Below are 12,299 nucleotides of genomic sequence, written 5' to 3' on the forward strand. Positions count from 1 at the left end.
TTGCGCCTCCCCACCGCCCCCTCTTGCCCCTAGAGTGCTCCCAGCCTCCTGAAGAGCTGGCTGTCTCAGTGCCGGCTCGTCCTGTGCACTTCACCTCCTTCATCCCAGTTGGTGGAGGGGGCGGAGCCACGGGCGCTTCCGGTCTCGTGGACCAGCGGCCGCCCCTGCCCCACACTCCCAGGGACCGCATCTCTGTATATAATATATATATGTATGTATTGTTCCCGGTTTTGTACGGACCATGCCCTCTGTCAGGTCGCCCCCATAAAAGCAGCCCCCAGAGCCCCACTGCCTGGTTTCTTGATTCGCTGGAGAGGGGAGGGGGTCAGGGTTGTCAATCTGCCCAGTGAGTGATCCTCCCATCAGTGCTGCCTCTGAACCTGAGGATTTTTCTACACTGTTCCATCTGTTTTCGGTTCCAGCAAATTCTGTCTGCCACTATTCCCCCTGCATCAACCCATACTTTAAAATCTATATTTCGTGGGCAGAACTGAGGTTTCTAGAGAGTTCCTCCTGCTGGTGGCATCCTGAAGCCATTCAGCGCATGGGTTAGGTATGAGAAGATGAATCCTAAATCCTGTAAAGTGATAGGGGATACTTAGCAGCTGCCCTGGGAGCACCATCCAGTAGGAGGTACCTGAAGAATCAAAGAGTTCCTAGAGGTGTTGGCTGTCCCCAGGGTCCTAGAGAGAGTCTCTTATGTTTGTCCCTGCCGTGGACCTGAGAGGCCTTTAAACGCCCAGGTCTCCTGCTCCATGCCAGTAGGTCCAGTTGCTGGACTCACTGGTGCTAATATTAATGGGCCTGGGGCTCTAGATGGCAGGGTGCTAGGGGATAAGATTTGATAAAGTCCCAGAGAGAAGTGACAACCAGTGGGAGGGTGGGGAGGCAGTTTTAGATTTCCCTTCCTTGCTCTGGGTGTTGGTGTATTTGTGCTGGTGCCTAAGGGAACTTTCAGGGTCCCCTCCCTTTGCCATAAGGTACTGCACATGACAACATCAGGGTCCTTAAAAGTCATCTTGGTGAGTCCAGACAATAGCCAAGCTAACTAGTGACCTCTGCAGACTTCCTACTGATGACTCACTATCTCACCTCAAGCCAGTCACTCCTCTGGGGAGGGCTCTATTACAGTTCTTACTCATGTCAAGCCAAATTCTGGCTTCCTGTAGCTTCCAGTCAAAAATTGTAGTTCTTCACCTCAGGGCTACATATAAAAGCATTCCAGTCCCCCTGCTACTCCCCCACCCCACCAACAGGCATCTGGAATCCTGGGAATGATGACCATGCCTCTCAAGGCATCTTCTCCAAGTGGATCATCCTTGGAAACACTCTGGAAGCCCTGGAAATGCTTGAGACAGACCCAGTGGCTAAATCCCAAAATCAGAGACTACCAAACCACAAGGTCACAACAAGACATGGCGCCAGGATTAGCGGTCATGAAACGCAGGGCCACTGAGGCCAAAATAAAAGATGAAGGGTTGTTGGTCTTGTTCCAGAGACTCAGTCAAGAAGTCCAAGAAATGAATTTGTTGAACCCTCCTGGATGAAAAGACTTGGGGGTGTGGTGAGGGTTTCTGCTGGTCTCAATAGAACTAAGCATCCAGGTTAGAACCCTGCTGCTGGCTTCTGTGCTATTAGGTGAGGAAGGCAAACAGGAAATCTATTGTGTATACATTGTGTATTACAAAAGGCGGTCAAGTCAGCTCCCATGTTTAAGCCTGAGCTTGGTGTGTGGCTGAGGGTGCTGTGTATGGCTTTGCTGTAACTTTCTCGGGCCTGACATGTGAATCCCCATGATATATGTCCATGCTTGGGGCTGTGTCAAAGTTTATTATGGGCAGTCGTGGTAAGGGCTTTGCAGCCTTGTCACCTGCCTAGTTAGTACTTGGGAGCAGGTTGCTGCCCAACATTTACCATGGAGGAAGAAAATCAGATTAAGGGGTTTTTCTTAACTTCCAGATGATTTGGTATCATTACGAACAGGGGTTTTTCCCAGATCCTATAGTCTAGCAGCACCTTTCCTCAGACCCCCCATCCCAAGCATCTTTCCAACCCCTTGGGATCTATGTTGTTAAGTGCAGTTGTGACTCACTCTTAGCAACCCTGTATAGGGTTTCCAAGGCTTTAAATCACCTCATCTTTCTCACATAAAGTTGTTAGTGGGCTTGAACCACCAACTTTGTGGTTCATAGGAGCTTTATAATCAATCCCTTTACTCCAGTCCACCACCCAGATCTTATCAGATGGCTGTACACCATCTCCTCAGGCACTGACTGTGATAACACTTTAAAGACCCCAGATGCAGCTCCCACAACCTGGCACCCAGGGACACTACCCCATACCCAGATCTCCCCAATCTAGCTAGTACCCCATGGTCACCAGCAGATTCTGAAGATACCCAGAGACTGCAAACACCCACTGATCTGGATCTCCTAAGGATACCCTAAGCCCTCAAAAGCTATTAGTTCTATCCTCATCCATAGCCCTGAGGATGCAGTGGTTAAGTGCTCAAAGGATAACTGAAAGGCTAGAGGTTTGAACCCACCAGCAGCTCTGTGGGAGAAACGATCTGATGGCCTGCAGTCAGGACTATAGATAGTCTAAGAAAACCTGTGGAGCAGTTAGAATCTATTGTATAGTGTGACTCTGAGTCAAAATTGACCAGAGACCCCCATGGACTATCAGGGAATTCTCTGTTCCTCGACTCCACTCTTCTTCCTTGAGCTCTGCACCCCCTTAATCATCTTCACGACTTGCTCTTAAATAAGTCATATCACTCTTCTAAGTCTCTCTTCTCTCTGCTTAAAATGAGGGTAGTGGAAACACCTGCACATAGGGTGATTGTGAGGATGACATTAAATAATCCCAGCAAAGTGCTTAGTACCTTATGGTAGCTTGTTGTTGTTGTTAAGTGCCGTCGAGTCGGTTCCGACCCATAGCGACCCTGTACAGGGTTTCCGAGGGTGTAAATCCTTACGGGAGTAGAAAGCCTCATCTTTCTCCCGCGGAGCGGCTGGTAGTTTCGAACCACTGACCTTAGGGTTCGCAGCCCGATTCGTAACCACTACGCTACCAGAGCTCCTAGTTGTGATTATTACAGTAGCTCTCCTGGCTGACTGGCCACTACCTCCTCCTCACCAGGTCCAAATCTGATCTCATCTACCTCCAACCTTCACCACCTCCAGGGTTCCCTGCTTCAAGCCAAGACCTGCAATCATCTTCCTGCTCGCTCAGCCTCCAGACTAGTCAGTCTGTCTCTTCAGTTAGATACCAACCATACTTGATCTTTAATCTTCAGGCTCATATCATACTATCTTTCTTCTGTATCATGAGCCCATCTCTGCCTGACTTCGGGCTGCCCCGCTCCAATCCCTTCGCCACAAAGGAACCAGAGAATTCTTCCTAAAATGCAAATCTGTGCATGTTATTTTTTTTTCCCTTCTAATTTTTAGAATGTCCCAATCATCTATTTTGTCTTGTTTTGTTTGTGTAATTTTCTCAATGTTTGGTAGTCTGTGTGTGTCCTGGATTAGAGCCCTTAAATTTGTCCCTATTTTTTCACTGATGACCTTTACAATTATGGGATTCACATTTAGGTCTTTAATCCATGCTGAGTTGGTTTTTGTACATGGCATGAGGTAAAGGTCTTGTTTCAATCTTTTTTTTTATTTTTATTGTGAATTAAGTGATTACATGGGAGAACATTAGCTTTACATTCATCCTATTGTATTTCGTTCACTGCAATGATTACAATCCCCTCCATGTGCATGTTATTTTTTTCATGATTTTTAGTATAAAGAGCAAGTTCTGTCGGTACTGCCTCCCCAGCCTCACCTCCTCTTCCCCGCCTCTCCCACTGGCGCTCTACCTACCCAGACCTGCAGGCGAAGCCAACACCTCACTTCCAGGAATCCTCCCTGATCACTCCCTACCCCAGGCCGGGCTAGGCGCCCTCCCGTGGGTCCTTCGGGTGTGAAGCATCCCTGTGAACCTCCTAGCACCCAGGTGTAGTAGGGTCTCTCCATTCGTCCGTCCCCGTGACTAGACCGCAAGCCCCAGACGGCGGGGCCCAGGCCAGTTCTGTTCACCACTGTCCCTTCGGGCCCGGATGCACGTGATTACTCCGGGGCTGTGAGTTGAATGAACGCTCCACGAGCCCCCGCAGTGGTGGCGGAAGCCCGGGGGATCCCGGCGGGTTGCTTCCCCAGCCCGACCCCTGACAGTAGGCGCTCCCGCCCGCAGCAGAATAGCGGCAACTCGCGCTCCCAGGCTGGGCCGCCCGCCCCGCCCGCCGTGGCCCCTCCTCCCGCTCGCCCGCCCGCTCTTTGTCTCCTGGGCGCCCAGCTCCCCGCCCCCCGCCCCCCGCACAGCCCCTTCCCGGGGGACCCCAGCGGACCCCGGCTGACGCGACGCTGCGCCGATCGGCCCGTCAGGCTGGGGCTCGCGTCCCAGGGCGGGGGCGGGGCGGTGGCGCGCGTTCGCTCGCTCGATCGCCCGCTCTCTCTCTCTCTCTCTCTCTCTTTCTCTCTATCACATACATACACACACGCACACACACGCATACACGCACACACGAGCATCCTCCCGTCAGGTCTTCCCGGTCCAGCCCCGCCCGCCGCTTGCTTCCCGCAAGCCTCTCCCTCTCTCCCCATATCCGCCCCCCATCCTCGGGCCCCGAGCCCCAGCCCGCCGCCCCCCAGCTCCACCCGGGATGGAGAGAAGGGAGCCCGTCCGGAGCCCCCCGCGGCCGGGGTGACGACCCCCGCCCTTTCCGCCCGGGCCCCCGCCTAGAGCACTATGGGCCTGAGGGGTTCCCGAGGCGCCGGTCGCTGAAGATGCCCGATGTTGGAGGTAAGGCGCGGAGACCCCCGGGGACTCCAGGGTGGGCGGGGACGCCGAACTGGGGGCTCTTGGGAAGACTCGAAGTGGGGTTGATGGGGCGAAGCGACAAGAAGCTTTCTGCCCCTATCCCGAGGGGGGTCACAGGGGACTGGGGTGCTGGGCCGGCAGGGGATGAGGCGGAGATAAGATTTGTGTCCCTAATTCCCTTGCTCCTGCCCGCTGCCCGGAGAAATTAATAAAAAACTGGCGTGGGGGAGGGGAGAGGGCTTAACTCCTTCTTGCTCAGCGGGAAGTTGGGTTGGTGGATTGAAGAGAAATTCGCCACCCAGTGGGTAGGGGTCCTGGGAGCCGAGTAGGTGCCCTGTTCGGCATCCCCATCCTCTCTCCAGCAGCGCTCTCAATCCACCGGGTACCCGGGGCAGACTGGGCCTTATGGGGAAGGGGTACTGACTGCACAATTTGCCTGCCCTCTACCCCAATCTTCCTCTCCGGTCCATCCCTTCCCTGTTTTCCCCAAGTTGCACTTCTCTTTCTTCCCTTCTTGGGCCCCTTTCCTCTGCCGCCCCACTGGGGGCCCGCCCCCTCTTGCGGTGGATTCTCCTTGCTCCATCCCACCCTCCCCGCGGGTCTCTTACCCAGGGCCAAGGAGCCCTCTGTCCCCACTACTGCGTTCTCCGTTCTGAGTCTTGCTTTCTTCCATTTCTTTCAGCAGTCCTAAGGGCGGCCTGAGGACTCTGCTCTCTGCCTTTGGCTGTTCTTCCTCCTCACTCTCTCCAGCTCCCTTACCAGGGCTTACGCTTGATTTCTTTTTCTTTCTTCTCTTGGTCCCAGGAATCTTTGAGCTAACCTGCCCTCGCTTTCTCACAGAGAAAGGCCAAAGGTCATTGATGCACCTCTCAGGTAGTTAGAAGCTTTGGAGGGAGGGAATATCAGAGCCCGACTGGGGCCCACAGGGAACAGGTTCAGTACTATTCTTGTGGCTGTTACCTGGTTGTTCTTTGTGTGTGTGTTTGTATGTGTACATGTATAGGAGTTGGAGCGGGGTTGATGTCTAAATTTCCAGGGTCCAGTTTTGGAAGAGGGGGATTGGGTAAGAGAATTCTAGTCATCTCCTGATACCCTGCTTCTTCTGCAGAGTTTCCCATCAGCCAGGGTAGGGATGATCGTCCATAAAGCACCCCGGGTGATTAGTTGTCAAAGGGAGGGAAAGAAAGCAGTCTGGGCTGAATCAGGATGGGTTGGGAGGGAATGTCAGTTGGAACCCCCAGCTCACCCCAACCTGAAAGGGATCTCCACAAGAGGGACTCAACCTGGTTTGAGGTCTTGAATCAGAATGCATGTGATCACCATTCTCAGGTTGTCCAAGAGTTAAGTACAGCTTCTGCCCTCAAGGAGCCTCCATTCTGTTGGGAGAGGCAGTTCCTATCTTCTAGGAGTCCTTAGTCTAATGGGGAATACATGGCCCCTCTCCCCAAAGAGCTCCCTTTGATGTGGGGAAGATAGGGTTGGTCCATTTAGGGAATCAATGAAGAATTCCCCGTTTGCGGTGGTTGGGACAGGATGAAGTTAGAAATTATGTAGACAAATGATAGAAGGGGAGGTTATCTAGGACAGCTTCCTGGAGGAGGTGGCAGCTGGGTCCTAATCAGGTGGAGATTTAAGAATGATTAATGGAATTTGGCTCCTTTTTAGGAGCAGTCTCCCATTCCACCTGGCCCCTCAGGACAGGAGAATGTTCTGGAACTTCTTTGCTACTAAGCCCCCCACCCCCAGGGCTCATAGTGAGATGATGACTATGTAATAACAGAAGAAGAGAGCTCCCTTTAGCCTCCCTGCCATGGGCCACTCCACTGGATGAGTCCCCTGCAGGCATGTGGTCCATATTTTCTACACTCATCAAATGTACAGTCTGGTTCAGTGCCCTCAACCATCTGTAGCCTCTGAGCCTCCTCAGTCTCTTTTAGCCATCATCAACACCCAAGCCTTGGGTCAGGGCTACTAGAAGCCTACATCTTCTAGAAAGCCTACTCCAATTGCTCAGATGCATATATTCCACTTCCCTACCTGACCCCTCTTCTTGCTTCCCACAAAAAGAAAAACCTTTCCTATTCAAGATAAGCAATGGACTGCTAGCAGCTGTTGCTCCTTGGGAGAAAGAAGAGGCTTTCTGCTCCCATAAAGACATTCAGCCTCCGAAACCCTTCGTAGGATCACTGTGAGTCGGAACTGACTCAGTGGCAGTGGGTTGCCATACTTCATGCATCATAGAGATGTGTCTGTCCACTGCTCTGCTGTGAGTACTCTTCATACCATTCTGAGGATTCATCTGTGAATCTGTTAAGAACTGTGAAAGCTGTGAGTTTTTCTAGAAAAGCGGGCCTGCTGATGGTGCCAGCTTTTTGAACAGCTCATGTTCAGAGAGGTATGTGGTGAGGGCACCTATGATAGGGAGAGGGCAGGATTGGTTGATGAATGGAGTGAATTAATGGATGCAAAGATGGTTGGTTGGAAGGATGGGGGTAGATAGATGGCTAGATGGATTCATGGGTAGGTAGAAGATGGTTGGGTAGATGGATGGTGAGTGATAATGGATTAGTGTACACAGGGATGATAGGTAAGTAGGTAGATGGAAGAACCTGTGTTTTCATCCTAATTTTGCCATTACCTTGCTGTATGATCTTGAGCCAGTCACTCTCTGCTCCTAGGTCTATTTCCTCATTATAAAATGAGAGGACTAGACTTAATGATCTAAAAGATCTCTCCCAGATTTTATGTTGATTTACCATCAATTTATAATGATCAAATGCTTTTAAGGGGTGCTAAGGTATGGCACTATAGGATAAGCACTGTACTGCTAACTGAAAGGTCGGTGGTTCAAATCCAGCAGCTGCTCCTTGAAAACCCTGTTCATGGAATCTGTGAGTCAGAACTGATTCGATAGTGCTTACAACAATATACATATATGAAGGGAGCACAGTTACTCCATAGACTAAGTACTGGACTATGAACCACAAGGTCAGTGGTTCAAGCCCACCAGCTGCTCCATGGGAGAAAGATGGGGCTTTCTGGTCCTGCAAAGATTAACAGCCTCTGAAACTCTATACAGAATCACTGTGACTCAGAGTCGACTCAGTGGTATTGACCACCACCAACAGCAATATGTATATGAAAGCTGGACAATGAATAAGGAAGACTGAAGAAGAATTGATAATGATATTGGTGAAGAATACTGAACAGATACCATAGATAGTCAGAAGAACAAACAAATCTGCCTTGGAAGAAGTACAGTCAGAATGTTCCTTAGAAGCCAGGACGGCAAGGCTTTGTCTCATGTACTTTGGACGCGTTATCAGGAGGGGCTAGTCCCAGGAGAAGTACATCATGCTTGGTAAAGTAGACAATCCGTGAAAAAGAGGGAGACCCTCAACAAGATAGATTGACTGCAACAATGAGTGCAAACATCAGCAATGCTTGTGAGGATGGCACAGAGCTGGGCAGTGGTTCCTTCTGTTGTGCATGGGGTCTTTATGAGACTATAACATTTAACAACAATGATGGAAAAGCTAAAGATAGTGAAGGGGAGAAACTTAGTAACTGTGTGAAGGTACACAGCACATCAGCTTTAACCCAAACTGAACTTCTTACCTAGAATCTTTTTTCTCTTTCTCTCTCCTCCCTTTTCCTTTCTAGCTCTCTTGAGTCATGGCTTCTTCAAAGCTTCGAGAACCTGTGGATGAGGTTTTTGGTAAGTTCTGTGCAACTCTATTTCTAGCTAATAGACATGGTTGTAGAAAATACTTCCTTCCAAGGCCACTCAGCTGCTTCATGTCAGTACCCAGAGAATCTACAGCAGAGGCAGAGGAGGTCTTGGGAACTAAGTGTGCGTGTGATGTGGCCTTACAGCCTGATTCTTTGTCATTCTGTCCTAGTGGAAGGAGCCCTGGTGGCGCTGGACTGCTAACCAGAACGTCAGCAGTTCAAAACCACCAGCTACTCTGGGAGAAAGATGAAACTTTCTGCTCCTGTGAAGATTTACAGCTTTAGAAATGCTATATATGGTGGCTATGAGTCGGAACCGACTTGATGGCATGGATTTGGTTTTGGGTTTGGTTTACTACCTTAGTGAACATGTCAAGTAAACAACAGCAACATTAGTATTTGTTGTTAAGTGCCGTCAAGTCAGTTCCGACTCATAGCGACCTGGTATAGGGTCTCCAATGAGTTGTCAGTGAGCTTGAACCACAGACCTTGCGGTTCAAACCAACCTTGTAGTCCAGCACATTAACCTGCAGCATCACACCAGGACTCCAAACCATAGTACAGGTCCCCATTTATTAAGTATTTGTCTCATGTCAGGCCCTAATAAAGTATCCACATCTCACATGTGCTGTATCAGTTAACCCTCACAACAACGCTAAGACGTATGCCTGCTTTACAGCTGAGAAAATAGGGTGGAGAAGCTGAAGCAACTTGCTTTAGATCACATGGCAAGTCGGTGACACATTTGCCTGTCTCCTGCTCCTAATTGCTGGCCGATGCACCTGTGTACCCAGCACAGGTGACACACATTACCTCCAAGTCCCATAAGTACATGTATTGCACACAGCCTCAGTAACCCAGGACTCCGCCCTCATACTGAGGCGCATGCCCATGTCGTCAGGTTTACACAGGGGTCATCCAGCAGGCACACACCAGTCCACATCAGCATTTACCCCCTGCAGTTGTTCTGTTGCATGGATTGCAGAAAGAGACCACCCCCTCAGGCCAGCATTCCCAGCATGTACTGGGGTGGAAAGGCTGTTTCCCTGTTGGATTAGAGTGGAGGAGACAGTAAGCAAAGGAATATGGAGGGAGAGGTGGAGACAGAAGCCACCTAAACCTGGAATGCCGCGAGGCCCTCACCAGCTCTCACATCTGTGTGTGCAGCCTGCCTGCCCCACCCGCTGCGTACCCCATACTCCCCTGCCTCTGTGACATATCCAGGCAATGCCAGGAACTGCTGCTTCCTACTGCAGCCTCCCCTGAGTCTCTCAAGTGGAGGATTTACTTCTGAGACTCCCCTAGACTCGAGTGGCTCTGTCTCCACCCAGGTCCAGCCTAACCCCTTACCTGACCAACCCAAGCTCCTCACTCAGACCCATCCTGTTTCTCCCTCTCAGATCTGCTGAGATAGCTGGGCCCAGCCTGGCTGGCTTCCTGATCTGAACGGTTATGAAATATTCATGACCTCCCACTGTCCCATGGGCCATCTCACCAGGGGAGATGAGAGTGTGCTGGTGTGCACACAGGGAAAAGATGCAAATTCAGGGCAGGGGCCTTTGGGGAGGATGAGACTCCGGGAAAGGCTGGGCCCACCTTGTCTCAAACCCTCCTTAGAAGTCTGTTTTCTCTCCAGACCCTTACATGCTAAGGTGTCCTGTTGTGCCCCAGAGTACAAAGCAAACCGCCACCCCACGCTCCACACCCCACTCCCTTTGGCTGGATCAGCTAGAAGATGTCCACCCCCCCTGGGAGAGCAGGAAGGGCACAGGCCTGCGAGCCAGGAGACTTGGCTACTGTCCTCAACTCCCTTTGCTGTGCACTTTGGACCAAACCTTTCCCTTCTGAGCCTCGGTTTCCCTGTCTATAAAACGAGGAGGTTGGACTTAATCTCAAAAGTCTCTTGCATCTCTTCCGGAGAGTGCAGCACACGGTGGTTACAAATTCAGCTTTGGAGGCAGGCTGCCGCTGTTAGCCCTGGCTCTGCTCTTGCTCTCTGCTGCCTGGAGTGCCTTCCTCATAGTGTTGTGGGAGGGTTTAAATGAACTAATAACTGTAAAGCACTTAGAGCTGTGTCTGAACACTCAGACAGCATGAGCAATTATTCTGTGGTTTCCTCCTCAGTCCTTGCTGCTTCATGCCAGTGCCCAGAGAGTCAGGCCAAGCTGGGCCCAGGGACAGAGGACTCCCTCCCCAAGATTAGCCCCCAGGACTTGGAAACAGCAGAGGGGTGTGGGGGACAGCCAAGAGACCTGAGGAGTGTGAAAAAATCTGGGGTCCAAGATGGCAGCTGTTTTTTGTTTTTTCAATGTTTTATTGTGAATTATGTAATCATTTACATGGGAGAACATTAGTTTTACATTCATTCTATCGTATATCGTTTCATTGCCATGGTTACAATCCCCTCCATGCATCATCAACCAACCAAAGGGTATACCCTGCAAGCCTGCCCCCCACACACCCCTGGTCTTCAGCACACAGTCCCTCTCCCTCTCTGGATCTCAAGTCCCCAGCTGCTCCATCTCTCCACATCATCATCTCTGCCTCCATCTCAGGCCTCACTGCTTCTCTGGGTAGGGTCCCGCTCTCCGCTTTTCTCCATTGATGGTCCTAGGGACCTCTGCTCCTAGACTGGAAAGTTAATCACTCCCCTCCTTGCTATGAAACATCTACCTTTATATTTCCAACCTTCACAATCAGTCCTGATAACAATTATTCACTATTGTATCACAAGAGACCTATCCGCATTTCATTTTATCAGCCCCACCTAGACAGATTGGATAGTACTCACTGGAGATTCTACCTTCCTCCTAGATCTAGATCCTCTGGATCTAGGTTCCCTCTTGAAAGCTTATAAGCCAGTCACTTCTTGTCTTTGTAGCCCTCCCCGCCATTTTGGGTAGCCAATGTCCAAGTATGGCAGCTGTTTTGACAATAAGTGTCCCCTCCTCCAAACCACTGTCAGCTCCCCGTGGACAACATCAACAGATTCCTATTTCCACTCTCCCCCTTCAAGCAGGCCTTTCCCCTAGTGATCCTCAGACACCCCAAACCCAAGCCCATATCGTGCCCTCTACTTGAAAGCTCGCTCGTTTTGTTTATGTGCTAGTTTGTTTTCTACTCTTCAGCTGTGGTTTGTTGCCTAGACCTCCGCCTAGCTACCTAATCTAAAAGTAGCTAGCCCCCCAATCACACCCAGTCTCTTTCATCCACTCACCAAATATGTTTTGAGTTCCTAATACATGCCAGCCTCTGTCCTAGGCCGTAGGAAGGTCACAGGGAACACGCCAGGCAAAGTTGCTGTCCTCAAGGAGCTTGAGTTCTAGTGCAGTAGCAGGCAGGGGCACCGAGAATACCAGCACACATTAATAAACCAGGAAGATGTGAAATGGTGAGGTATACTCTGCTGACAATGAAAATGTGGGACATGACTGAAGGTGGGCTTGTGTTTGTAAGTGATGCCTAATTAGCAACTGCAAGTCCATTTCTGTGGTGGGATGCCATGATTATGGAAGTAATGGCTTTGATTCAAGGCATACAACTCTGAGGGAGCATCTCTTCTGCAAGGTCATCACCGGGCTCTGGGATTCAGGACAGAGAGTGAAGGGTGTCACTTCTGAAGGCAGGAGGAAGTGAGTTGTTAGACAAAGAAGGTGAAGAATGCTGGAGCAGAGAGGGAGGCAAGTCTATAGGTGTCA

At 50.6% G+C, this 12,299-nt stretch overlaps 1 protein-coding gene across 1 annotated transcript in view; it reads left to right on the forward strand.

Moving 5' to 3' along the window:
* The first annotated feature begins 4,491 nt into the window (after positions 1–4,491).
* Positions 4,492–12,299, forward strand: part of SAMD14 (sterile alpha motif domain containing 14) — an 18,603-nt gene continuing 10,795 nt past the window's right edge. Inside the window, exons 1-2 of the mRNA XM_006832470.1 lie at positions 4,492–4,851; positions 8,533–8,587. Coding sequence (XP_006832533.1) covers positions 8,545–8,587 — 43 coding nt within the window. The 5' untranslated portion in view covers positions 4,492–4,851; positions 8,533–8,544. The remainder of the gene's footprint in view (positions 4,852–8,532; positions 8,588–12,299) is intronic.

Source organism: Chrysochloris asiatica, unplaced genomic scaffold (assembly GCF_000296735.1).
Source record: "Chrysochloris asiatica unplaced genomic scaffold, ChrAsi1.0 scaffold00007, whole genome shotgun sequence".
NCBI lineage: Eukaryota > Metazoa > Chordata > Mammalia > Afrosoricida > Chrysochloridae > Chrysochloris > Chrysochloris asiatica.